The sequence below is a fragment of the Mirounga angustirostris genome, unplaced genomic scaffold (genome assembly GCF_029215605.1).
Source record: "Mirounga angustirostris isolate CCGP_5_RB_7025 unplaced genomic scaffold, mMirAng1.0.hap1 SCAF_3, whole genome shotgun sequence".
NCBI classification, from domain to species: Eukaryota; Metazoa; Chordata; class Mammalia; order Carnivora; family Phocidae; genus Mirounga; species Mirounga angustirostris.
In genome coordinates this window covers 141985801-142013799 of record NW_026991711.1, presented here as the reverse complement: position 1 = coordinate 142013799, position 27999 = coordinate 141985801, and the positions used below count along the sequence as shown (strand labels likewise).

Sequence of the window (27999 nt, the reverse complement as noted above, 5' to 3'; positions counted from 1 at the left end):
GAGTGGGAGAGGGAAAAGCAGGCTTCCTGTGGAGCAGAGAGCCTGATGCGGGGCTCGATCCCAGGACCCTGGGATCATGACCTGAGCCGAAGCCAGACGCTTAATGACTGAGCCACCCAGGCGTCCCAAGAAAGATATTTTCTAATAGATTAAAAATTCTTATCCCTAGGGAATCATAAGAAAATTAATATGCTCACTATTGTTTCATGAGCTTTCACATTATCTCAGATTTGCATGCAACTGTACAACTCTGTAGCAGCTGATTTTTCTGGATGGGTCCAGGAGGGGTTCGAGTGCATTTTTTATCATTGCTGTCATTGCAGCAATATTAGACTAAATGATTGACAGAATAATAAAAATAATCAATGAAGATAACCAGCCCCAGAGTTCTGATTTCCCAAGTGTTAATTAACTGCCTCAGGCAGAATCCTAGAAAAACTCAAAATCTCCTTCCTGTTTTATAGAGGTACTGTGTTGTCCCATGTGGTGTGCGTGTGTGCCTAATTAAGCAGGTATATATAGAATGTATCTAACTAGCTCTCCATTATATTATAATAATCAGTGAGATAGTAAGTTCCTAAATGCATCTGTGAGCCACATTCCTGGAGGCATTAACAGAGCCATATAACATGGGTACCATCTACCTATCACACCTTTAGGCATTTGTCTGTTCTCAGTGACTGTCCTTGGAGGAGCTGTCCCGGCTTGAGTTTGACGTTACTGATAATAATTCTGGAAACTTTGTCTCCAGGCGGACGTTGGGAAAAAGGCAGAAGCTGTAGCAACAGTCGTTGCTGCAGTAGACCAGGCCCGCGTCCGAGAGCCCAGGGAGCCCAGGCCCCTTGAAGAATCCTATGCTCAGCAGACCACTATGGAGTATGACTATAAGGAGCACGTTTCCGCCACAAAGGTAGCTGAGCATCCCCAGCGTCCAGCCTCGGAACCCCACGTTGTCCCTAAAGCAGTCAAGCCTAGGGTGATCCAGGCTCCTTCTGAGACTCATATCACAACTACTGATCAAATGGGAATGCACATCTCATCACAGGTGGGTCTGTACCTGCTGGATCTTCACCCTACCCATGGGAAAGCGAGCTTAACTACTCTGGTCATCTGGTGGATCATGGTATCACTGAGTCTCATTTCATTGCAGATCAAGAAAACTACAGATCTAACAACTGAAAGATTAGTCCATGTGGATAAACGCCCCCGCACAGCAAGCCCTCACTTTACTGTTTCAAAAATTTCTGTCCCTAAGACAGAACATGGATATGAGGTAAGAAGTTACAGAGCATGATGAAGAAATGTCTGGCTAGAAGGCGATAAGTACCTAATGCATGACGTACACAGGGTCTTTGGTGTAGGTCAGTGTGGTGATGTCTGTTTACGGTCATGGTAGACTCCGAAGCCCCTGAAGCCTGGGTCCGAAACTTGCTGAGCAGGCTAAGCATCGGGCAGCAGAGGGGGTTATTGTATGCCTCGGAGAGGACACAAATCCATACAGGCTTCTCTCTGTTTCACATTTTGTAAAAAGATGGTTATCACACAGTTTAGTTTTCCTTATGCTATGAAACACTTCAGACTATGAATGTATATCAATAATAAAGTCAGATATTGAAAAATCATACGTTCCTATACTCAATATAACAAGATGCAGAGAGGTAGTATGTGTGGTAGTTGGGTTGGATGGTGGAATCACACAGCCTTGGATTTGTGTCCTAGCTCCAACATCAGGGGCAAGTTAGTACATATAAAAACATTAGCAAGTTGGCGGCACGTAGCAACCCTTCATACCAGTCACTGTTCTTGTTCTTATACACACCTAAGATGTGGAATGCAAATCTCGAGTGCCTCCAAAGAATTGTAAAGCACACTTAATACCTATATTTGGAATAGCCTCAAATTACTATTGAAATCAAAAGACCATAGACAGTGACAGAATAAAAAGAGTGAGAAAGCCTTCAAAATATTTTTCTGAATGTCTTCATTTTCACCTTCCACCCAGATTTGAGGCTGAAACTTTACAATGCTATTTTAAAGTAGTTCTTAGGAATTTACCAAATATTTTAATAATTCCCTGATTTTGAATTTCCTGCTGTAGTATTTTTAGGATGGTTAAGTGAAAATTCATGACTGAGCTTTAGAAGACCCTCCATCCCTTTATGACAAGAGCAGAAAATAAGGAGCTCTAAATACAACTCTTTAAGAAAGATATTTTCAAATGTATTTTACAGACTGGCAGGAATGCCGATGAGTTTTGTAAGTGGCGTATCTCTAACTGACTTTTCGTTAATCATTAGAGTGATAACAAGAGCATTAAAAAACAGACCATACAGAACATAGACTCAGACCCCCCGCTGAATGAGTGACGGTGGTGGTGTGCTTCTGAATCATGACCCAGATTGCTCCGTTTCTCTTTAGGCATCGATAGCTGGTAGCGCTATCGCCACATTACAGAAAGAATTGTCAGCCACGTCTTCTGCTCAGAAGATCACCAAGTCGGTGAAGGCACCCACTGTGAAGCCTGCTGAGGCTAGAGTGAGAGCAGAACCCACCCCCTCACCTCAGTTCCCCTTCACCGACACGCCAGACACTTACAAGAGTCAAGCAGGCATTGAAGTGAAGAAGGAGGTAGGGGTGAGCATCACTGGTGGCACAGTCCGTGAAGAAAGCTTCAAAGTCCTACACGAGCATGAAACCAAGGTCAGTCCCTGGATCGCACGCTGTTTCTTGAGCCACTCCTATCGAGCAGGGCCAGGCGCACGGCCAGTTTGTGCCACCGGAGTACTCAGCCAGGCGTCCTGCCTTTCAAACTTAATTCTTTTGAGTCTGGTGTGCATCAGAGCTCCTTTTCCTCAAATTAATTTTGTAGTTTTGCATGTGCTAAGAGTTGATGAGTTTGCCCTCTATTCCATGGGCATTTTGTAACTTCCTTTGTAAAATTTGTAGGTGACAGAAACGGCAAGGGTACCTGCACCCGTTGAAATCCCGGTTACTCCACCAACCTTGGTCTCGGTGAGTAACGAAGTTGATGCGTAGCTGGTCAGATAATTTTAATATATGCAAAGGTCAGCTTCTCAAAACGACCTTAGTGAGTTCACAAATGCTAATTTTAAGACAATACACTATATGGCAAGAAAAAGGGGAATTCCGTGTGGCAACTGTCAATCACGTAGTCAACAGGCTTAATGGGTTTCTATGATGTATAAGGCTTTATTAGGAGACTTACGGAGATATAAAGACCAATCCAGCCTTCTTTGATATCTTAGCCCTTGTATCAGAGAAAAGCATACATACAAAAGGTGACAAGCATAATGTAGAAGGTGAAAAGCCCCTCAGCAGAGGAAAGATAGAGTACTTCTGATTGGGAGTAGTGGGAAAAGCTTTGTTGAAGTGGCAGGCTTTGCTGCTGAGCCTTCCAGTTCTGTTAGGGTTTAAATGTGTGAGAATAACAGAGGGTACAGAGTTGCCCCATAATATGGTGTTAATACAGTTCTGCCTTACGAACTTGGAAACACCTGACATTTATTCCAAGTTAGGAGTATTCAATTTCCAAGGGAGTCTCTTTACTAATATTTCTAGAGTCTTTTACCTTAAAAAAAAAAAAAATTTTATGGCCATGAGAATGTGCAAGTTCAAACCCCTCTGCTTGTCATAACTCATAGAGATGATTAATGACTATGCACACCTTATCAGTGTTTCCTTTTTCTTCTCTCTTCAGGGCTTAAAAAATGTGACTGTTATAGAAGGTGAATCCGTCACCTTGGAGTGCCACATCTCTGGATACCCATCCCCAAAAGTGACATGGTACAGAGAAGACTACCAAATAGAAAGTTCCATTGATTTCCAGATAACCTTCCAGAGTGGAATTGCCCGCCTTATGATTCGTGAAGCCTTTGCGGAAGACAGCGGGCGATTTACCTGCAGTGCCGTAAACGAGGCTGGGACGGTCAGCACATCCTGCTATCTAGCTGTGCAAGGTTGGTGACCACACCCCCAACACCTTCCGTTGGCACCATTGTCCTCAGCCGACCCTTTCCTCAGCAAGGTTTCTGCATGCCTCATGTTGGTGGCCCCTTTGGGAACTGGGGGCCCCTTAGGGGGTCAACTAGGCTGTCACGCTAGGCAGAGGTCACTAACAAAACGGACTCAATGAGAGACTTAAATGAGAAACTTCTGTCTTCTAGCATCAGAAGAGTTTGAAAAGGAAACAACCGTGACTGAGAAATTGACCACAGAAGAGAAACGGTAAAACATTCTAGAACAGTTTTGATTTTTTTCGGTCCCTTTGGTAGTGGCAAATTGCAACCGCAGAAGCTAATATGAAGGGAATTCTCTTTCCAGCTTTGTAGAGTCCAGAGATGTGGTGATGACGGATACTAGCATCACAGAGGAGCAAGCAGGGCCCGGAGAACCTGCCGCCCCTTTCTTCATTACAAAACCGGTGGTCCAGAAACTGGTGGAAGGGGGGAGCATTGTGTTTGAATGTCAGGTTGGCGGCAATCCAAAGCCCCACATCTACTGGAAAAAATCTGGTGTTCCTCTTACCACGGGATACAGGTATTTTGATGGCTGACGGATAGAGTTCTCTGTGATTTGTATGATATGTATATGAAGCCCACAGAGAACTAGGCTTGCCCCACCATCCCCCGATGTAGGCTCTTTCATTATGGAAACTTCAGAGTATATTTTGAGGTATTTTTACATTTTTGCACAAGTCTTACTGAGAAACAAAGCTATGTGACAAAAGTGGATAAAGATATATTTCTTCTGTATTCTAGTTTGATTCATGGATAGTGCTAGTGAAATAGAGAAAATGTGAATTTTTACACACATATATTCTTCTAGAAAGCGTCTAAGACAGTGTTCAATAAAAATGTGTAATAAGTCACTAAAAGATAAAAGAATAAGGTCATGTGATGAAGAAGAAACTTAATTACACATGAGCATCTATGCTAATGAATTGGCTGTAAATGAATATAAAATTTAGCTTTGAATTTTCTGGAACTTACGAAAAATCAAAAAATGTAGTTCTTATATCGTAGTAAGAAAAAATATACCAGAGGCTTAATATTGAAATATTTAAAGGAATTTATTATTTTGATTATTCATTTGATCTTCACATGAAACAAAGAGGAAAATAATTAACAAAGGGAAATACCTAAGTGTTCAAATGACCTCATCATTTGCTAAAAAACACTAAAGCCCTTTCCATATGGTTGATTCTAGTAGTATTATAGTCTATTATTTATTTCAAAGAATATATGAACCTTATTTAAAATGAAAATTTTAAGTTGTTTGACCCTCATTACTCATGTCCATGCATTTTCCTCAATTTTCAGCCATTCTTATATTCTGCACCGAGCTTAGTCACATGTTTAAGATCATTGAATTTTATACCACAGATCCACATGAGGGTTAGTTTCTTCACATACGTTTATTTGTGACTGATTTTTATGTGTTTTCATTTCCATAAAGATACAAAGTGAGTTACAACAAACAAACTGGGGAGTGCAGACTGGTGATTTCGATGACTTTTGCTGATGATGCCGGAGAATACACTATTGTTATTCGGAATAAGCATGGCGAGACTTCTGCATCTGCCTCCCTGCTTGAAGAAGGTAAATGCAGCTCTGAGTAGTTTCTATGTGCGTGATAGGAAGGGAAATGCAGGGAAGTAGCAGTACTGTGTGTTTGTCAGGCCTGTAAAAACATCCCAATTCTGATACTGGCTGTCTCTATCGGAACCCTCTCTTGGCCTCAGCGGTATAGGAAATGTTTTGGACCGCAGGGCCTCAAAAGCCATACTGGTGCTAAACTTCAAGGTTCTAGCACTAGTTTCTCTTTGGTGCATTCATTTCGAGGCATATTTTGAAGCTGTAGGGATTCCAAATCCAGTTGCCTTCCAGACCCAGGCAGATAATACTAGCGAGTGCTGTGAAGACAGTGGCAAACTGGAGAGCCTGTGCCCTGCCTTAAGGGTACAGTAGCTCCCCAGTTACCATGCACACACCTGTCAGGCTCAATGTTCCTAGAGTTTCTGATGTTTTAAAGAAAACCTGGAGGGGCACCTGGGTGGCTCAGTTGGTTGAGCATCTAACTCTTGATTTCAGCTTAGGTCACAATCTCAGGGTCATGAGATCAAGCCCCGAATCAGGCTTCACGCTCAACGGGGAGTGTGCTTGAGGTTCTCTCCCTCTCCCTCTGCCCCTCCCCCTGCTTGCACACACATGCACGTGCTGTCTCCCTTCCCCCAAAAAATAAATAAATCTTTTTTTTTTAAAAAAAAGAAAGAAAACCTGGAAATCAAGATTTTCAGTATTCAAAGTAATTTGACAAAAAGTATAATGGCATTCAGGCCAAACAAAATGTATCTGTGGGTCACATTTACTTTTGCTTAATTGTTCACATTACAGTGGACAGCCCATGTTCTGTCTCATTTGATCTGCACAACACCCCTTAGAGAAAGTTAGGATATTATCCCCATTTAGCAGATAAAACACTCAAGACCCAGGAAGATAAATGAATTGCCAAAAACCACACAGTAAATTAGGAAGAGCACTAGGATAGATCCTGAAGAACTGACCACTAATATAAAGTTCTTTCTACAATAGTAGCAGCTACTTTGACTTGTTAATGAAAATTTGGTTTTGGAATTCAATCTAATATAGATTGAGCACTTTGATAGTAAAATTTGGAAAATCCAGCTTTTGGTTATCAATTTTCCCTAGCGTAGGGCTTGCCTGAATGAAGTGGCATGAACACTTTTTCATAAGAACATTAAAATTAACTTATGTTCCTAAAACAAACAAGCAAAGGGGAAAAAAAGAGAGGGAAAAGAGACGACCCAAAAAAGAGACTCTTAATCATAGAAAACAACTGAAAGTTACCAGAAGGGAGGTGGGCGGGAGGGATGGATGAAATAGGTGATGGGGATTAAGGAGGGCACTTGTGATGAGCACTGGGTGATGTACGCAAGCATTGAATCACTCTTTTGTACACTTGAAACTAATATTATGCTGTATATTAACTAACTGGAATTTAAATAAAAACTTAAAAAAAATAACTTGTGTTCTTAACTTCTAGCTGAGTATGAGTCACTGATGAAGTCCCAGCAAGAAATGCTTTACCAAACACAAATGACTGCCTTTGTGCAGGAACCTAAAGTTGGAGAAATAGCACCTGGATTTTTATACTCTGATTATGAAAAAGAGTATGAAAAAGAACAGGCTTTAATTAGGAAAAAAATGGCCAAAGATACTGTAATGGTCAGAACTTTTGTAGAAGATCAGGTGAGTAGAATAACAATGACCAAGTAAATCATTTCATAAATTGTACTTAACACCCAGTGTCCCTCTTTGTTTGATATTTTCATTTTCCAGGGATGGGGTCAGGGTTAGACTATGAGTAGTGGGTCCAGATTCGCTGCCGACGAGTTTCCTTAATCTTCATGACATGTTGCACAACGTGACTTTAGAAATAAGGATTCCATATATGTATGAAGAGACAAATATTAGGACAACCAAGTGCACTACTGCCCAAATCCTGTCATCTGCAGGATGAACAACCCAAATATAACCTGTGCCCTTAGACTATTATTGACCCAAGATGCCACAGCATGAACTGATAAAGAGGATGTTAATGCAGATTAAAAAACAAAACAGTGACTCATCTAGTTCTCAACAAAAACAAAAAGCCTTCTAGATTTTTCCCCAGTCAAAAACTTTAATCAATCCTTATCTCTGAAGCTAATACTCTTAAAGATTATTTCTGTCAGTCAGGATGTACATTTTTTAACAAACTGTCATTTTTTTTACTATATAGGAATTCCATATTTCTTCCTTTGAAGAGAGGCTTATCAAAGAAATTGAATACAGAATAATAAAGACTACATTAGAAGAACTTCTTGAAGAAGATGGAGAAGAAAAGATGGCAGTTGACATTTCTGAATCTGAAGCTATTGAAGCAGGATTTGACTTAAGAATCAAGAACTATAGAATTCTTGAGGGGATGGGTGTTACTTTCCATTGCAAGATGTCTGGATATCCACTACCCAAGGTAAAATAAAAACATCATGTCTGCACGCTACAATAAAGATACAAATCATTACAAAAACTATTTTATCTAAATTTTTTTTCAAATATGCATGGTATTGCTTGCAGATTGCATGGTACAAAGATGGCAGGCGCATCAAGCATGGAGAGAGATACCAAATGGACTTTCTGCAAGATGGCAGAGCTAGTCTGCGCATACCTGTTGTTCTTCCAGAAGATGAAGGCATCTATACTGCATTTGCCAGCAATATTAAAGGAAATGCAATTTGCTCAGGGAAATTGTATGTAGAGCCTGCTGCGCCTCTTGGCGCTCCGACTTACATACCCACACCAGAACCAGTGAGCAGAATCAGGTAAGACTCGGAATAACTTGGGTTAAGATTTAAATTAAAACACCAAATATCCCAGTAGCAAATTGCTATTGTGTGGGGGACCAAAAAAAATGAAGGCTGAGAAAGCACGGAAACTTGCCATAAGAAATACAGATGATTGCCAAGCATTTTTATTTCTTGCCCCCGTGTAAGGTAAGCACAGCCTTTTCATTAGTGTAGCATGCTATTTATTTTGCCAGTGCTAAACTAATGTAATGAAAACTATTAAGATTTCCTTCACACCTCATTTTACATGTCATCCCTACTTTATACAACAACCCTGCAACGTAGGTATTATTATTACTACTTTGGAAGTGGGAGCACTTGGTCTCTATGGGCCTATGAAAATTGTCTTCGTTCACCCGCCTGCTAGGTGGTGGTGCCAGCACTCGAAATCCAACCCAAGCCAGTCGGGCTGCAGTGTGTACATAGGATTTTGGGTTTTTTTTGTTTTTTGGTTTTTTTTTCAAATATAATTTCTATGTTTTCCCTTCTCTTGGATAAAAAATTGTATTTCTCTTTTTCTATAAATGTGTTCATTGGTTTATTTAACCAACCAATATTTATTGAGATGTTTTCGCAGTTGAATCAAAAGGATTGGTGACTAATTAAATGCAGGTGGTGAGGGAAAGACTAGTAAAAATTGTTCCAAGATTTTTAAGTCTGGGTACCTGGCTATGTTGAAGAACTACTGACTGGAATTGAGGCTATATGAAACACATTGATTTGGGGGCAATAATAATATATTCTGTTTTGGATCCTGGTGATTCTGAAGTGCCTTCTAATATGTACATGAAGTCAATTCTAAAATGACATTAAGAAAGAGATTTGTTCATTTTGCTGTGTTTTCTCTGTGCCTCATGAAAATATTCTGTTTTGCATTTGTTTTTCAGATCTGTCTCTCCACGTTCAGTGAGTAGATCTCCTATACGCATGTCTCCTGCACGGATGTCCCCTGCACGGATGTCCCCTGCACGGATATCCCCTGCACGGATGTCCCCTGGACGTAGGCTGGAGGAAACAGATGAGTCACAACTTGAGAGACTGTATAAGCCAGTCTTTGTGTTAAAGCCTGCTTCTTTCAAATGTTTGGAAGGGCAAACGGCCAGGTTTGACTTAAAGGTCGTTGGTAGACCTATGCCAGAGACCTTCTGGTTTCATGATGGTAAGTATGATAAGTTTTTACTTACAAGTCATTAAACACAAAATTAAGTTTATATGTGTGTACAACACTTTAAAAACACTTATTTTTAATGTATGATTTCCTTTTTACTTAATTTTTTACAGGCCAGCAAATTGTCAATGATTATACCCATAAAGTAGTCGTTAAAGAGGATGGTACCCAATCACTGATTATTGTCCCTGCAATGCCCAGTGATTCTGGGGAATGGACTGTCGTAGCCCAAAACAGGGCAGGCAAATCTTCGATTTCAGTGATTTTAACTGTGGAAGGTATTTGCTCTTAAAAAAGAAACTACCTTATCATTTGGGCTATAGACAGGTATTTCAGTCCTACTCACTCTAAATCATGACCTTTCTCTTCCAGCTGTGGAACATCAGGTAAAACCAGTGTTCGTAGAAAAACTAAGAAATGTCAATATAAAGGAAGGTTCTCGACTTGAAATGAAAGTCAGAGCTACGGGTAATCCTAACCCTGATATCGTATGGCTGAAAAACAGTGACATCATTGTACCTCATAAATATCCAAAAATCAGGTAAGTTTGCTTGAAAATAGTAAAACCAGGCTCATTACACAAATCCAATAACCAAGGAAGCAATAACTACTTCTGTATTATTTTTTTTTTCACTTTTTATAGAATTGAAGGAACCAAGGGAGAAGCTGCCCTTAAAATTGATTCCACTGTCAGCCAGGATTCTGCCTGGTATACTGCAACTGCTATTAATAAGGCTGGCCGAGACACTACAAGGTGCAAAGTGAATGTTGAAGTTGAGTTTGCAGAGCCTGAACCAGAGAGAAAATTAATCATCCCACGAGGGACGTATAGAGCAAAGGAGATTGCAGCCCCAGAACTGGAGCCCCTCCATCTGCGATACGGTCAAGAGCAGTGGGAAGAGGGTGATCTCTATGATAAAGAGAAACAACAGAAACCATTTTTCAAGAAAAAACTCACTTCCTTAAGACTCAAGCGCTTTGGGCCTGCCCACTTTGAGTGTAGGCTAACACCAATTGGTGACCCAACGATGGTGGTGGAATGGCTCCATGATGGAAAGCCACTTGAAGCAGCCAACAGGCTCCGTATGATCAATGAGTTTGGGTATTGCAGCCTTGATTATGGTGTTGCATATTCCAGAGACAGTGGTATCATTACTTGCAGAGCTACTAACAAATATGGAACAGATCACACATCTGCCACGCTTATTGTTAAAGATGAAAAAAGTCTTGTGGAAGAATCTCAGTTGCCTGAGGGGAGGAAAGGCTTACAGAGAATTGAAGAATTAGAGAGGATGGCTCACGAAGGTGCACTCACAGGTGTAACAACAGATCAAAAAGAGAAGCAAAAGCCAGACATTGTCTTGTACCCAGAGCCAGTAAGAGTACTTGAAGGGGAGACTGCTAGATTCCGTTGCCGAGTGACAGGTTACCCTCAACCCAAAGTCAACTGGTACCTCAATGGACAGCTGATCCGCAAAAGCAAAAGGTTCAGAGTTCGCTATGATGGCATTCATTATTTGGACATTGTGGACTGCAAATCATATGATACAGGGGAAGTCAAGGTCACTGCAGAAAATCCCGAAGGTGTGATAGAGCATAAAGTGAAACTTGAGATCCAACAGAGGGAAGATTTTAGGTCTGTTCTCAGGCGAGCCCCTGAACCAAAGCCTGAGTTTCACATACATGAACCTGGAAGACTTCAGTTTGAAGTGCAAAAAGTAGATAGACCTGTTGATACCACTGAAGCCAAGGAAGTTGTGAAGTTGAAAAGGGCTGAAAGAATTACCCATGAAAAAGTATCTGAAGAGTCCGAAGAGCTGCGCAGTAAATTCAAGCGCAGAACTGAGGAGGGATATTACGAAGCCATTACTGCTGTGGAGCTCAAGTCTCGTAAGAAAGATGAATCCTATGAAGAGCTCCTGAGGAAGACAAAAGATGAGCTACTCCACTGGACCAAAGAATTAACTGAAGAGGAGAAGAAAGCCCTTGCTGAAGAAGGCAAGATCACTATTCCAACGTTTAAACCTGATAAAATTGAACTGAGCCCTAGTATGGAGGCTCCTAAAATCTTTGAAAGAATCCAAAGCCAAACAGTGGGCCAAGGATCTGATGCACACTTCCGGGTCAGAGTAGTGGGAAAGCCAGATCCTGAATGTGAATGGTACAAAAATGGTGTAAAGATCGAACGCTCTGACCGAATTTACTGGTATTGGCCTGAAGACAATGTTTGTGAACTGGTCATAAGAGATGTGACTCCCGAGGACTCTGCCAGCATCATGGTGAAAGCCATCAACATAGCTGGGGAAACCTCAAGCCATGCATTCTTACTTGTCCAAGGTAATTTGAATGACTTTGGTTTGATGGATCTGTCTCTGTTTATCTGTGAATATCCATTAGTGTATTTCTTTTTATTTTCTTTTCCCGTTATTCAAATTGTGAATTTAATTTAATATAATGTCTTTTTCTCCCCCCACCCCCTTTCCTTGTAGCCAAGCAATTGATCATTTTCACACAGGAATTACAAGATGTTGTTGCTAAGGAAAAAGACACCATGGCAACCTTCGAATGTGAAACTTCAGAGCCATTTGTCAAAGTGAAGTGGTATAAAGATGGTGTGGAGGTTCATTCGGGAGATAAATATAGGATGCACTCTGACAGAAAGGTTCACTTCCTCTCTATCCTGACAATTGACACATCCGATGCTGAAGACTACAGCTGTGTACTCGTGGAAGATGAAAATGTAAAAACAACAGCGCAACTTATTGTTGAAGGTAGTAAATAATAATTTCACTATTTAAGTTCTAGAGTCACCCTTAGTATATGATAAAATTAGTTTTGCAGGTTTCCTTTCATAAGAGGAATTATTTAGGAATTGGATATAAGCTCCAGAGCAAGGTTGCTGAATTTATACCAGTAATTAAGAATATTGACAATTTGGATTTTTAAAAGTCAAGGTTATTTTGATGTTTTTAAAATTTTATATTGAAATAAAATTCTGTGCTTTAAAAAATAATTTAGGGGCACCTGGGTGGCTCAGTCGGTTAAGCGTCTGCCTTCGGCTCAGGTCAGGATCCCAGGGTCCTAGGGTCAAGCCCGCATCAGGCTCCCTGCTCAATGGCGAGCCTGTTTCTCCCTCTCCCTTTGCCCCTTACCCCCCACTCATGCCCTCTCTCTCTTTCTCTCAAATAATTGAATAAAATCTTTAAAATAAATAAATAATTTAAATATCCAAGTAAGCTCTTATTAAAAATGTATTTCTCAGTCCATCGGCAGGTAGATATTAAGAATATTCCTGATAGCATGGGGGACTTAAGAGATTTACAAGGAACTTTTTCTACCCTAGGTCTAGATATGTAACTCTCGAGAGAAATTAACTTCTTTTTATCTTATGCCTCAGGTGCAGTTGTTGAATTTGTGAAAGAACTTCAGGACATACAAGTTCCAGAATCATTTTCAGGAGAGTTAGAGTGCATTATATCCCCAGAAAATATAGAAGGCAAATGGTATCATAATGGTGTGGAGCTAAAATCCAATGGAAAATATACAATTACATCTCGCCGTGGACGTCAGAACCTCACAGTTAAGGATGTGACCAAAGAGGACCAGGGAGAATACAGCTTTGTTGTCGATGGGAAAAAGACAACCTGTAAACTAAAGATGAAACGTAAGTCTGCCTGTTCCTTTTGGCCTGCATTGAATATCACCATGGCTTAGTGATAAAGAAATGATCATAGCATTCTTTTTTCTCCCCATATTTCACAGCCCGCCCCATTGCTATCCTACAAGGACTTAGTGATCAAAAAGTCTGTGAAGGTGACATTGTCCAGCTTGAAGTGAAGGTCTCCTTGGAGAATGTGGAAGGTGTCTGGATGAAAGATGGCCAAGAAGTGCAGCCCAGTGACAGAGTTCACATTGTGATAGACAAACAGTCCCATATGCTGCTCATTGAAGACATGACTAAGGAGGATGCTGGAAATTACTCCTTCACCATTCCGTCCCTTGGACTGTCAACCAGTGGGCATGTCTCTGTCTACAGTGAGTGCAACTTACATGTTTTTATGTGTACATTGTTAAGTGAGGTAAGGAACTTTAATAAGCAGGCATTTAAAACAAAATTCACATTCATAAATCTTTAATTGCGTGTGTGTGGTTTTGCAGGTGTTGATGTAATAACTCCTCTGAAGGATGTTAATGTCCTTGAGGGTACCAAGGCTGTGCTCGAATGTAAGGTCTCAGTCCCTGATGTGACTTCTGTTAAATGGTACTTAAATGATGAACAAATCAAGCCTGATGATCGCGTACAAGCCATTGTCAAAGGCACGAAGCAACGACTAGTGATTAACCGGACCCACGCTTCAGATGAGGGACCTTACAAGTTGATGGTTGGCAGGGTTGAAACCAGCTGTGATCTCTCTGTGGAAAGTAAGGATTCTTCCGTTTCACTTATCAGTGTCTTAAGCCTTCTATTTTCCCAGTGTAATATTAACCAAGTGATTATTTTTTTTCCCCAGAAATTAAAATTATCAGAGGTCTTCGTGACCTTACCTGTACAGAAACCCAAAATGTGGTCTTAGAAGTTGAGCTGTCCCACTCAGGAATTGATGTTTTGTGGAATTTTAAGGACAAGGAAATCAAACCCAGTTCTAAATATAAAATTGAAGCTCATGGAAAAATATATAAGTTGACAGTTCTAAATATGATGAAAGATGATGAAGGAGAATACACATTTTTTGCCGGAGAAAATATGACATCTGGAAAACTTACTGTGGCGGGTTGGTACATTTATCATTTAATATAAGTTCTTATGTGGGGCAGTTGTTTTAATTTAAGAAATTGTGGCCCATTTCCTTCCAAATTCTCATCAGTTTTCACTTATGTGCCTCTGCATATGCTGTTCTTGAAGCCAGTAGTTCCCTCAACACTGTCCCCACCATGTTCTCCTAGGCAGACTTACCTCAAATGCCATCTTCTTGTGAAGCCTTCCTTAATCTTCCCATCTGTGTAAGATCTTACTCCTCCAACCTCAGGATTATTTATGTGTGTCTCTTCCAAGGCCCTTATCACATACTTGTATTATTGCCCATTTCTTCTTCTCACACCACAGTATAAGCTCCCCAAATCTAGAATTGCTTCTTTCTCATCAGTGTTCTCCAACATATTGCACATGATAGATGATCAATAAACATTTGTTGAACTGAGCTTTATTTAAACTTTCCTACTCTAAAGGTGTATTTCTTTTTTTAATCACTCTTGTTTCTTTAACTTTTGTTTCCTTTGTTCCCTTCATATTTGTTTTATGAACCCAATGAATATTTTAAATTGTAAGTCAGTGTATCTGTGTACCTCTTTCTTAAGACATGAAGTAGACCATTCTCATTCAGCAGAAAATCCTTGCTTCAAAATGAAAAACCAAAAGCATAAATCAACTATCAAGAAAAAACTAGAAGTCATCATTAATTTGTTTGGTTCATTATAATTTAATTATTGAGGAGTTGAGATATGACATTGGGATTAAATTGTAAAGTCCATGTGGGAATTGTGTGTCCCACCACTTTATGTGAAAGTTTCATGGCTTATACTTTATTACATTATAATATTTCCTCAGATATTCGACCATGGAAAAAACTTCTGAAACAAAATTTTAGACCCTGCACTTTGACATGTCTAATATAAATTGCATGTTTTTCAATGTGTGCAAACAAGGAAAAGCTATGAGCCATTATGTGATTCCACTCAGCATTTTTTAAGGACCTACCATAGGCAAGACACTGCTAGAAACACAGGACACAAAAAGGAATAAGGCATAATATTTTTTTCTTGAGGAATTCACCATTTAGAGAGGGACAGATACATTAGCAACTAACTTGCTGAAGGAGTAATTTTTTCTGCCAGTGGATAAGGGCCATGGAAGCAATAGGGGGAAGCTTCATAAAAGAGATGACATATGTCAAAACAGTGATTTTTGGGGTGCCTGGTTGGCTCAGTCAAGCAGCCGACTCTTGATTTTAGCTCAGGTCATGATCTCAGGGTCCTGGGATCAAGCCCTGTATCAGGCCCCGGGCTAAGGGAGGAGTCTGCTTAAGGATTTCTTTCCCTCTCCCTCTGCCTCTACCCTGGCTCATGTGCACGCGCGCTCTCTCTCTCTCTCGTCTCTCTCAAATAAATAAATAAATAAATAAATAAATAAATAAATATTTTTTAAGAAAAATAGTGATTTTTAGCATATAAGAATCTCTAATCTTATAGAAATATTGATGGCTAAACATTTTGCTTAGCACATCTTTTCCGAATCAAATATTAAACATATTTGCAGCAAACAATCCTTAGAAAATTTAAGTAGAATACTTTTGAAGGAGAAATTGAGTTAGAGGCCATCCAGGTGGTATTGTTCTCAAAATTCTATATTAACAGTTGCTTTCCCTTTGCAAAACCTTCCTGGTTCCAGTATTTTTCCTGGTTATCAGTCATTCATACTAGAATAGGGATTTCTGCAATATATTCTCAATATGGGTAAAGATAATTGTATTAGACATTTCGTGATATTCAAAATCATATTTTAAAACTTGGTATTTTGTATTTAATTGTTCTAAGAATTCTTTTTTGTATAATTATTTTTTAAAGGACTCACACTTATACTTCTCTTGTTCCAAAGGGGGGGCCATCTCCAAGCCACTCACCGATCAGACTGTGGCTGAATCGCAGGAAGCTGTGTTTGAATGTGAAGTTGCCAACCCAGATTCCGAAGGCAAATGGCTGAAGGATGGCAAACACCTACCACTGAGTAACAACATCAGGAGTGAATCTGATGGCCACAAAAGGAGACTTATCATCACTGCCACCAAATTAGATGACATTGGAGAATACACATACAAGGTGGCCACCTCTAAAACATCTGCCAAACTCAAAGTTGAAGGTTAGTGATATAATAACACGTTTATCCTTTTCACATCATATTACATTCTTGCTAGTTATCAGTTTAAAAGTCAATGGTATAACCATTCTGGATGCCATAAATCTTGATTTCACAAAATCATTATATACTCTCTAAACTTTCTGAGCCACATACCACAAAGGCAAAAAAGTCATGGTGCAGTGTACATTTCAAACTGGATCCCAGGTTTTCCTAAATAATCTCAAGGTGTCTTTTAAAATAGAGGTGCTGCATAACTGCAACATTTTTGATAACCATTCTTTTGCAAGATGACCAGGTAATGATCTTATTCCAGGACTTCTTTTACTTAATGATACCATTTTTATTTCCTAAACCAATCATAAATCTGTCTTCAGCTGTCAAAATTAAGAAGACTCTGAAGAACCTCACAGTCACAGAGACGCAGGATGCTGTTTTCACTGTTGAGCTTACTCACCCTAATGTAAAAGGCGTCCAGTGGATCAAAAATGGGGTTGTGCTGCGCTCCAGTGACAAGTACGACATCTCAGTCAAAGGAACAGTTTACACTCTGAGGATTAAAAACTGTGCTGTGGTGGATGAATCTGTATATGGCTTCAGGCTTGGAAAGCTAGGAGCCAGTGCCAGACTGCATGTTGAGAGTAAGTTGATTTAGAAACATTTTACAAGTAGCCAATGTATGGTTACCACTAAGTTAACCATATCATTGAATTGCTTCAACTTTCCTTGTTAGCTGTCAAGATCATTAAAAAGCCAAAAGATGTGACCGCCTTGGAAAATGCCACCGTTGCCTTTGAAGTTAGTGTTTCCCATGACACCGTTCCAGTAAAATGGTTCCACAAGAATGTGGAGATTAAGCCAAGTGACAAGCACAGACTGGTCTCAGAAAGAAAGGTCCACAAACTGATGCTGCAACACATTTCCCCCTCGGATGCTGGGGAATATACAGCTGTGGTGGGGCAACTGGAATGCAAAGCGAAACTTTTCGTGGAGAGTAAGTATTAGACAGCCCCCTATGGCATTTCCCTAGATGATCCCTATGTGCTCATTGGTTGGTTGGTTGGTTGGTTGGTTTCATCCATTTTTTTTTATATAAAATATATTAACTGAAGTGCTTTTTTGATTTTCCCAAGCATTACATATTACAAAAACTATGAAAAATATTGAGGTACCTGAGACCAAAACTGCCTCCTTTGAGTGTGAGGTGTCCCACTTCAATGTCCCTTCCATGTGGCTGAAGAATGGCGTGGAGATTGAGATGAGTGAAAAGTTCAAGATAGTCATGCAGGGGAAACTCCACCAGCTGATCATCATGAACACCAGCACAGAGGACGCAGCAGAATACACATTTGTCTGTGGCAATGACCAAGTCAGTGCCACCCTGAAAGTGACCCGTAAGTAAACAAACAAATTATATAAAATACTTGGTAAACTCATTGTTATTCCATATCCTACACTTTTCCTTCCTGGCCAGTTAATCCAGTCCAAAAATCCTTGATTGAAACATCTACTGTGTGTTCACCCTGAGATAGGCCCTAGCATCTCCACCAGGATAAAATGTTCTGATTAGAGTAGCCTTGAAAGGTTACCTACAAAGATGCTCTGGTATCTGTCGCTAGCTCTTTCTGTTCCTCGGGCACTTGGTATTGTCCTGTAGAGGGGTACCTGGAAGATATCGTAGCTCATATCCCTGAACTATAATCATCTTAACAGACATACCAAACACATTCCTAGTTTTCACTCTGCTTGTTATGACTCACATCATACTGACACAAAGTCTCCTTGGGTGTGTTTCCTCCCCTCCTTTGCAGCAATCATGATTACATCCATGCTGAAGGACATCAATGCTGAAGAAAAAGACACCATTACCTTTGAGGTAACAGTGAACTACGAAGGCATCTCTTACAAATGGTTAAAGAATGGTGTGGAAATCAAGTCAACTGACAGGTGCCAGATGAGAACCAAAAAGCTCACGCACTCACTGAACATCAGGAACGTTCACTTCGGGGATGCAGCTGAGTACACCTTTGTGGCTGGAAAAGCTACATCAACAGCCACCCTTTATGTGGAAGGTATGGTGTCCTAAAACTAAATGTCAAACATACCATATAAAATATTAATCAGTGCATTAATTAATGAAGCGTGCCATGTGAGTTATGTCTTAAAGCCGTTAGAAAGGTTCATTTTTGTACATGCTATTTTCCAGCTCGCCATATAGAATTTCGGAAACACATTAAGGACATTAAGGTTCTTGAGAAGAAGCGAGCCATCTTTGAATGTGAAGTTTCTGAACCTGACATCACCGTTCAGTGGATGAAAGATGGCCAAGAGCTGCCGACTGTGGATAGGTCAGTTGTGTTGCTTGGCCACATTCCAGTAATTCCCAGTTTGCTTTGAGTCACCATTCATTAAACTTCAATTTCCATGTCATCCATAGAATAAAGATACAGAAAGAGAAATACATCCACCGCCTCCTGATCCCCTCCACCCGGATGTATGATGCAGGGCAATATGCAGTGGTGGCAGGCGGCAACATATCCACCGCTAACCTCTACGTAGAGGGCAGAGATGTCCGCATCCGAAGTCTCAAAAGGGAGGTTCAGGTATCGTCTCCGTGCTGAACTGGGGGAGACATCATAAGAGCTCATAACCCATAGTTTTTTAACCTTAACATCTTCTAACCACAGTCTTCTAAAGAATGAAAACAGCTGATCCCCGCTGGCTTAGACTCTTAATCTGACATCAGTTTAGTCACAGTTTTCCCTCACTTAGGGAAATAGAGTGTCCTTAGCGGCTGTCTAGATACTTTAATTAAAGCAGCTGTAGAAACTTCGCTGTCTCATAAATTGCCACCTGCCAAGCAGCACAAACCAGGAAAGAGCTAAAATTTACGTGGTGGTGCTTACACAGCAACTAGAACTCGGGGAAGGTAGAACAAAGTGGCATTTTGTCAGATGGCTTCTATTACGGAGAGGCAGGGATGTAGGGACTTGGCAGGGAACACTTCTTCTGAGGTCCAGGAGGTAGACCAGTTTGAGCAAAGCTGGATTCCTAGCAAGGGCACTAAGCCAGACGCCTTTGCTCTCTACCACATGTGCAGAGCTTGTTCTCACGAGTGCCTGTCTTCCCAAATGGCAGAGTGGAGAGAATGTTAGGAGAAATATCATTTGAATTCAGATTTATCATATTGCTCATCTAAGGAGAACCAGGCATGACAGGCCTTAGGCCATAGTGAAAAAGCTTTCAGTGAGGACACAGATGACCTGAATATGTCTTCTGTCCTTCACTGTCCAATTCTGAACCTTGATTTCCTCACTTTTAAAAATGAGGCTAATACTTTCTACCTACCCCCAGGAGGTTCTTGTTCATACCACATGAAATCAAATGAAATAGTAGAAGAGCTTTGTCAAAAATGAAAAGCTCACAGATATAAGGTGTTTTTTATTTCTGTTGTGATTAGTTGAAAAGCAAACATTTAAGGATTCAAGTCATGGTCTCTTTGGGGCGGCGTTTCTCCTCAGTACAGGTGTAAGCAGGATTCTCTACAGAAGTTAGGGCACCATTTGTCTAAGGATATGCAGGACAAATTAGAATGCGCTTCCCCCAGTCAACTTTTTATGTCAGAATGTATAGGTTTGGCATGCTCTTGAAATGAGCAGTTTTAGAAACAGGTTAAAACCGAAAGGAAAGCAGGATTTCAGTTCTCTTTTTATGTTGCTCCATCAAAAGGTTATTGAGAAACAACGTGCTGTCGTTGAGTTTGAGGTCAATGAGGACGATGTTGATGCCCACTGGTATAAAGATGGCATTGAAATCAACTTCCAAATTCAAGAACGACACCAGTATGTGGTGGAGAGAAGAATCCACCGGATGTTTATCTCTGAGACCAGGCATAGCGATGCTGGTGAATACACCTTTGTGGCAGGAAGGAACAGGAGTTCTGTTACTCTCTATGTCAATGGTAGGTAGAGATATCAACATATTTTGTGGACCCATCTGGAATAATCCTCCCCTTTAAGTTCCTAAAGTGCTGATAGTTCCTGGGCAATTTCTAAAGAAGCCACGCTACTTGTATGTTTGCAGCTACGTTTATTTTCCAATTATACCTGTGGTAAAGGGACAGCAGCTATTAAAAAGACTGTAAAGATGTCATTTCCAGAAGGTGGCTAATGGCTAGATCCTCATTTAGTTGGTCAACACTATTGAATATCCACTGTATGTCAATAATAATAGACCCTCAGTGGATTTCTAGATACAGCATTCAGCTGGTCGAGTTTTCTGCACTTGGCGTCAACTGCTTAAGAGCTAGTCGTGCTACCAAGCCCCAGGGGCACTTCCAGCCTCTAGTGTGGAGTGCCTGGGAAAATCCAGAAGTCCTCTTTGAGACCCCAGAGGGCCTAGAGAGCCACAGGCGATGTGGAGCTCAGTTTTCTTGGCCCAAACCCTGGGACCAGATGCTCTTACTCCACATGCTACCGAGTCCCCAGAGGAGTGCCATGAAACTGCCCACTTTCCTCATTAGAAAGCTTAGAGCTGAATTTGAGGCTGACCTAGAAATGAGACTAACCTAAATACCCAGAGAAGAAGGACTGTCCCTCCCTATTTTAATCTTGAGCCTACTCTGAATAAATACCCCAGAAGCAGATGAAAGAACACTAGGAATAACCTTGGTTAATAAAAAAGAGCCGTTTTGGCAACATTCCCTTAGTCCCTAGAGGGCCAAATCATCATGGTATCCAGTTCTTATTATTTCTAGATTAGTGTTGGAGAGACTGAGGCACAGACAAGCAAAGGTCAGAAAACCAGCCTCACAGAAGTCCTTTCCCCCTATTTCTGTGTTCCCCGAACTACCCAGTTCCCCTCAGTCATCACAACACTGAGAAGATGCTTTAATTAGCACAGCAGGAAAGTGAGGTTTTTCATAAGTCTACCTAATTGCCTTTAAGTAGATCTGGAATAACATTTATTCCTTTTTTTCATACTTAGTGATTGTACTTCATTGGCACTTATATATAAAGAAATGACTATGACATATACACAAATACTTTCAAAACAAACCTAAAGGTGATGAACCACCTGGCCACAGGGTTTGCCCAAGTGATACAAAACAGGCAGTGTGTAGCAGCTAATCTGGCATTCTTTAGGGTACCGGCCATTGCTACACGCCCGCAAGACCCCAACAAGGAGAGGGGTGATCACATCATGTTGACAAGCTCAACACTCTCAGCAACAACCCCCGACCGAGCCTCAAATATCAGAAGTATCTTTCTAAAGTTATTCTCTCTATCTGAGGACGAAATTCCAGATGTTCTCCTATTCTGAGGCAAGGTCAGCTATCACAGTTCCGAAGTCTGGCTTCTGGATGCGTTACCACTGGCTACAAATTAACGTAGGCTTCCACGTGTTCTCCGGTGTTTTCACACTTTTTCACAAGCTCTTGGTTCTCATTCACTCCCAGCCCCAGAACCGCCGCAGATCCTGCAGGAGTTGCAGCCCGTTACTGTGCAGTCTGGCAAGCCTGCTCGCTTCTGCGCTGTGATATCCGGCAGACCGCAGCCCAAAATTGCCTGGTACAAGGAGGAGCAGCTGCTCTCCACTGGCTTCAAGTGCAAATTTCTTCACGATGGGCAAGAGTACACGCTTCTGCTCATCGAAGCCTTCCCAGAGGATGCAGCTGTTTACACCTGTGAAGCCAAGAACGACTATGGAGTTGCCACAACCTCGGCTTCGCTCTCAGTGGAAGGTAGAAATGCCTTACTTCTCAGCTTAAAACAAAACCTAAGAAACCTGCTTTTGCGTTCTCTGACTGCACTGATAAATATAATGTGGAGCTCATAAAAGTAGATTGCTACCCAGCTTTTAGAAAGATAATTAAGATAAATCAGCACATTCCATTCTGTGCAGTCTGTAAGTGATTTAATCATGACCGATCTTGTGGTCCCTTCCTTTAGTTCCAGAAGTTGTGTCTCCAGATCAGGAGATGCCCATTTATCCTCCTGCCGTCATCACCCCACTTCAGGACACTGTCACTTCTGAGGGACAGCCAGCCCGTTTTCAGTGCAGAGTGTCTGGAACAGGTAGGTTTGTGAGCAAAGGTATCATTGTTAATATTTACAGAGAGTGATCTGAGGCAAGGTTTCTCACCTTTTCCTCCATCACAAATATCTCTTGTGCATAATTTGACATTTAATGGGAATCTTGCAGAAGACTTACTTGAATTACTGAATAAAGGAATAGACCGTGTTTTCCACTACTGGAGTGTATACCTAAAGATGGTTAAGGTGGTAAATTTCATATTATGTGGGTTGTTTTTTTTTTTTTACCACAATAAAAAAAAACTTGATCGGTGTTTTCCGATGTTCAGAAGATGTCATGTTCCCTTAGATAACTTTTGTTATCTCTTGGAAAAAAAAATACAACAAAAACTACAATTATTATTATATTAATTATAATAGTATCTACATATATTTCAAAAGAAGAGTCTGTTTATATGTAAGACATTATTCAGTCTATAGACAGTGCTTGTGTGGAAAGGTATATTCCTTTGGAAGGCAGTAGCCTGTAACATCAAAAGTAGGGTTGTTATAATCAGAGGTTGGATTTGAATCTTGGCTTCACTGCGTGACCTTAGGCAAGTAAGAGATTTCTCTGGTTCTCTGTGCTTCATGAGTAAAGTTAAGGATAGTATTGCGTTTAATCTTAGAATGTATGTTTCACGAGGGCGGGAACTCTGTCTTAGTACCTAGAACCTCATGCCTAAAAAGGCAGTAGCTACTGGAAAGTACCATCCTTGGCAGCAAGGGTGTATCCTTGTCCTAGAATAGCTTCGTAGATAGTATATACTCAATAAGTAATTGCTAATTGGACAAAAGAATGATTGTCAAATGACTAATATGAGTCAGGATCTTGTTAGATCACACACACCAGCGCCTAGCACAGTGTTCATCATGCAGTAAGCCCCAGTCAGTCAGCTCTTATACTCTTTAATAAGGGCACGCTTCCCAGATATTCCCTCCCCCACCAACATCAGGAGTCCAGTCTTAGTAGAATGAGACAAAACGTTTGCAGCCATTTCAAGCCAATTATGATTGTAAATTTACCTCAGATAGGGTAAATCAACTTTATCCCAAATGAAAGTCACTCTCTCATTTGCATGGCCTTTTTGTACGACCACCAAAGGGAAATTCTTAGAGCTTGGGCTTCTCACAGCATTCCTAGTAAGTGTGGGTTTTTTTAAAAATTGTTATTATGCTTCTTCCATTAGTTTATGACTTAGTCTCTGCATTGCCATGAGCCATTTTCCTAAACAAGTTAGTATTTCAATTGGCTTTCTATGACTTGATGATTTCCTCCTCTGAGATAGAGATGTTGATCTAGAAACCAAATGAACCTATTTGATTTTTATGAGCATAATTAACAGATATTATGTGTGTAAAGTACCTATAGGCATGGGTGGCAAGTGACTAGTGCTCAGTATACTAATTTTAGTATAGCCATAGAGGAGAATTATATAAACATAAAAGTCTGGTATTGGGTGACCAACATAGACAAACACCATAGACTTTGTGACTTCAAAGCACAGAGTTTGTTTGGGGCACCTGGGTGGCTCAGCCATTAAGCGTCTGCCTTTGGCTCAGGTCATGGTCCCAGGGTCCTGGGATTGAGCCCCGCATTGGGCTCCCTGCTCGGCCAGAAGCCTGCTTCTCCCTCTCCTGCTCCCCCTGCTTGTGTTCCCTCTCTCTGTGTGTCTCTCTGTCAAATAAATAAATAAAATCTTTAAAAAAAAAAAAAAAAGGCACAGAGTTGGAGAAATGCTAAATATCAAGAAATAGGGACTGATTTGATAATATTCTGCTAACACAGTAAAGAAAAATGCATTTTAATATCAAATTCACTGAAGTCACACTAAATAATTTATCTTTTCATTGAATTTTTGGAGGAAATTTTTCAAATCAATATACATATAAATGATTGTCTTAAAACAGTAGTCTTCATATAGTGCTTTTTAGTTTATAAATATAGTAAAAATGCCCTTTTAAAAGCTTACCAAAGCTTACCAAAACTTTCATGCCCCTGCAACTGAAAGTATTTATACAACTTCCTCTGACCAGGTACTACCCTAGCAGACTAAATTCAGCCCTGCCATCTACAAACTGGAAAAAAATTATGAGTCTTCAGAAACCCCAGTCACATGTTTTTGGAACTCAACATTCACTTAAGTGTGAAACTTGGTTGGCCTTGAGCAATGTGGTGGGGCTTTTATGAGAAAGTGTTGCCTGTGGAAGGTCTCTGGTGCCACCTACTGGTGGAAAAGCAATTTGGAAAAGTAGAATTTTAAAACTTGTACTAAAACTAGATTTTGCTAACGTTTATTCTACAGATAATCAGTGTTGTTTGGAGGCTTACTGAGCAACAAGTAGCTACATAAAATGATAAATAATTAGTCTAGCAATGATGGATGCCCATTGTTCTTTTAAGTATCTCTTCAGTTGTATTCTACCAATGTCAGTGTGCCTGCTATTGAAACATTATTACATTAGCTACTAGAGCTGGGAGGACCTTGGTGGAGCTCAGGGTGTGGGCAAGGAGACGACCGCATGACCGCACGTGTACAACTAGATCGCAAGGTTGTAAGTGCTGTAACAGCCCGTGTACTCAGTGCTGTTTGTTTGCAAGACAGAGAGAGAGGCATGGACTGGGCATCGAAGAATCAACAGAATCATTGAACACAACGGCATTCTAGGCAGAGAATGACATTTACAAGTCATAAAAGCCTGCAAGAGTACTTCATGTGCTGGAAATGAGAAGCGGCTTGAGTATGGTTGGAAAGTGATGTAATAAGTGGAGGAGAAGACCAGAAAAGAAGGCAAGGGCCAGATCCTAAAGGGTTTGGTATTCTATGCTTAGGATTTTAGATTTTATCTCGTTTGCATTGAGGAGCCGCTGAAGGATTTTTAAGCCTATGGGTAACATAATCAGGTTTGCTTTTCAGAAACAATACTGTGATAGTGAAAAGAGGAATGGACAGATGTAGGAGGTGAGACCTGGTAAGGATCAAGGGAGAGGCCAGCCTGATAGGTTTGGAAAGTGCTGACAAGGCCCTCAGCTGGGGAAGTCAGGAGAAAGAAGGGTGTAGATTGTGGGAGAATTCAAGATGGTGGAATGAAAGGAACCGAGGGACCAAATACAATGGAGTGGTGGAATGGGGAGCAAGGAGAGTGGGGTGGCCTCACAGAAGCCAAAAGAGCGTCAGAAGCACCAAGTCCATTACTGAGAGAGGTCTCACCTTTTAGCTCATTTATTGTTGGCAGTGCATTCCTGTCCTAGGGCTTCATTCCATTCACCAAAGGAAGAAAGACTATGCTGAGAACCCCATAAAGGGGTGGACAAACTCTTCATCGTTCCATTTCCATTGAGGTATAACAGACAAACTAAATGGTTGTAGAATGATTGTTAAATTCCATGTGATGGTGTTATCTATTATATTACACGGCCCTGTCTTGGGGCAAATTATTAAAGGCACTGCTGATCCCTGGGGGGGGGGGGGGGGGGGGGGGGTGGCAGTTAAACAGTCTTGCTTTAATGACTGACTTGTGCCAGTGGTTTACAAAGCCCTTCCCATGTGTAAGTCACTTAATTCACACAATTTTTTTTAAAGATTTTATTTATTTATTTGACAGAGAGAGACACAGCGAGAGAGGGAACACAAGCAAGGGGAGTGGGAGAGGGAGAAGCAGGCTTCCCGCCGAGCAGGGAGCCCGATGCGGGGCTCGATCCCAGGACCCCGGGATCATGACCTGAGCCGAAGGCAGACGCTTAATGACTGAGCCACCCTAGTGCCCCAACACAATTCTTTTTTTTTTTTGCAATGAAGAGCTCATGAATTATTATGCATCTCATTTTACAAATGAGAAGACTGGATCAGAGAGATTAAATGATGGGTCTAAGGTCACACAGCTGGGAAATTTTGATATCAGGGTTCCATTTTCTATTTTACCTTGCTGCCTAAGGAAGTGATTTGTGTCTTTAAAAGGAGAACCTGTAGTTAATAAGCAACTACCATCATGGGCAGGAGGGGAACCTTCCCAAACCAATATTTGTGCTAAAATGCAAACAAATGCTAGGAGAATGGGCTACTAGAGAATCCACTTATGGGTGGTACTGAGATAAGGAAGTGGTATAGTGATCACACTCCAAAAACAAGAAGTCTTTTAAAACTTGTGACTAAATTTAAATCCACTCTTGACTTATAGGGTGATTGTTTCAATGGAGGTATAATTTTTTTTTTTTTCAAGTTCACTCCACCTTAAACTGTAACAACATAATGTTATTTTATCTTTGCTTTTGGGGTTATTTTTTTACCATTATAAGATGATTCAACTCTTTATGTGAAAAGAGCTAGTTTTATTATTATTTATTATTACTGCCACTTTGATAAAAGCCAAATATATCTAAGATGCCCAAATTCCATGACTCTTTCAGTTTTAAACATTATTTTTTGCTATGCTAAGACCTTTCAATGCTTGTTCATTAGTAACGAAACTATAGAAATTTTTTCTTTGGCCTATAGGGTGTCTGTTTTAGACTTCTAGGAATGTTGATCTTCTCAGCTGTCTTTCTGATAGATTTTTCTGCCCCCCCCCCCCCCGAAGCACAGATTTCCCTTACTTCCTGTCTCAGTAGGCGACCACAACCCTAGATCAAACCCATCACGATGACTGTTCGTTAGGATGATCTTTTTCTCAAGGTCACTGACTATATCAAAACCTTGTCCCTGTTTCCACAACATGACCTGCAAGTGGTTAAAAAGAATATAACTAAAATTGTAAAATTTCAAACATTACAACCAGCCTATAAGCTGGATTTTTCTAGAATCATGTTTCTTTTTAAAGATGAAAAGAAATCTTGTAAGAGCAGATGTGAAATATAATGTTATGAAGATAAATATGAAATGTAGTCACCAATATAATCAATATTGTGTTTGCAGGTAAAAATATCCACCACTTTTTTGTGATTTAAATATCTTTTTTTTCCTTTTGTGGTGCAGATCTGAAAGTGTCTTGGTACAGCAAGGACAAGAAAATCAAGCCATCTAGGTTCTTTAGAATGACTCAGTTTGAAGACACTTACCAACTGGAAATTGCTGAAGCTTATCCAGAAGATGAAGGAACTTACACTTTTGTTGCTAATAATGCTATAGGTCAAGTATCAAGCACAGCCAACTTGAGACTGGCAGGTATAGTAAACAATCTTAAGAACCACATTTAAATATGGCTCTCTCACAGTGTCAGTAACAGTCACTAAAGATTCCATGTAAACCATCGTTGGCCCTGCCACTCTTTTAATGCAACTAATTGTTTCCATGTTATATGCTACATTCTCACTTTCCATTTATCCCATGTCATTATGAATCACAAACCATCATTTCTCATTTTGCCCTGCTGTGTCTTTATAATGTTTTGTTATGTATTGCTCTCCTCACCAGCTTTCATG

The 27999-nt window shown here is 40.5% G+C and overlaps 1 protein-coding gene across 9 annotated transcripts in view; it reads left to right on the top strand.

The window, feature by feature from the left end:
- TTN (titin) overlaps positions 1-27999 on the top strand; it is a 275368-nt gene that overhangs the window by 20876 nt on the left and 226493 nt on the right. For all 9 annotated transcript variants that reach the window (XM_064586770.1, XM_064586777.1, XM_064586776.1 and 6 more), the window contains exons 13-43: positions 752-1045; positions 1151-1273; positions 2419-2700; positions 2947-3012; positions 3719-3977; positions 4185-4245; positions 4342-4557; positions 5476-5618; positions 7084-7289; positions 7822-8055; positions 8160-8404; positions 9316-9587; positions 9710-9874; positions 9969-10137; positions 10240-11933; positions 12086-12367; positions 12994-13260; positions 13359-13631; positions 13755-14018; positions 14108-14368; positions 16249-16509; positions 16884-17147; positions 17240-17500; positions 17640-17900; positions 18318-18578; positions 18713-18854; positions 18944-19109; positions 20236-20467; positions 21965-22249; positions 22458-22583; positions 27554-27742. In XM_064586770.1, the coding sequence (XP_064442840.1) occupies positions 752-1045; positions 1151-1273; positions 2419-2700; positions 2947-3012; positions 3719-3977; positions 4185-4245; positions 4342-4557; positions 5476-5618; positions 7084-7289; positions 7822-8055; positions 8160-8404; positions 9316-9587; positions 9710-9874; positions 9969-10137; positions 10240-11933; positions 12086-12367; positions 12994-13260; positions 13359-13631; positions 13755-14018; positions 14108-14368; positions 16249-16509; positions 16884-17147; positions 17240-17500; positions 17640-17900; positions 18318-18578; positions 18713-18854; positions 18944-19109; positions 20236-20467; positions 21965-22249; positions 22458-22583; positions 27554-27742 (8224 nt within the window). The remainder of the gene's footprint in view (positions 1-751; positions 1046-1150; positions 1274-2418; positions 2701-2946; positions 3013-3718; positions 3978-4184; positions 4246-4341; positions 4558-5475; positions 5619-7083; positions 7290-7821; positions 8056-8159; positions 8405-9315; positions 9588-9709; positions 9875-9968; positions 10138-10239; positions 11934-12085; positions 12368-12993; positions 13261-13358; positions 13632-13754; positions 14019-14107; positions 14369-16248; positions 16510-16883; positions 17148-17239; positions 17501-17639; positions 17901-18317; positions 18579-18712; positions 18855-18943; positions 19110-20235; positions 20468-21964; positions 22250-22457; positions 22584-27553; positions 27743-27999) is intronic.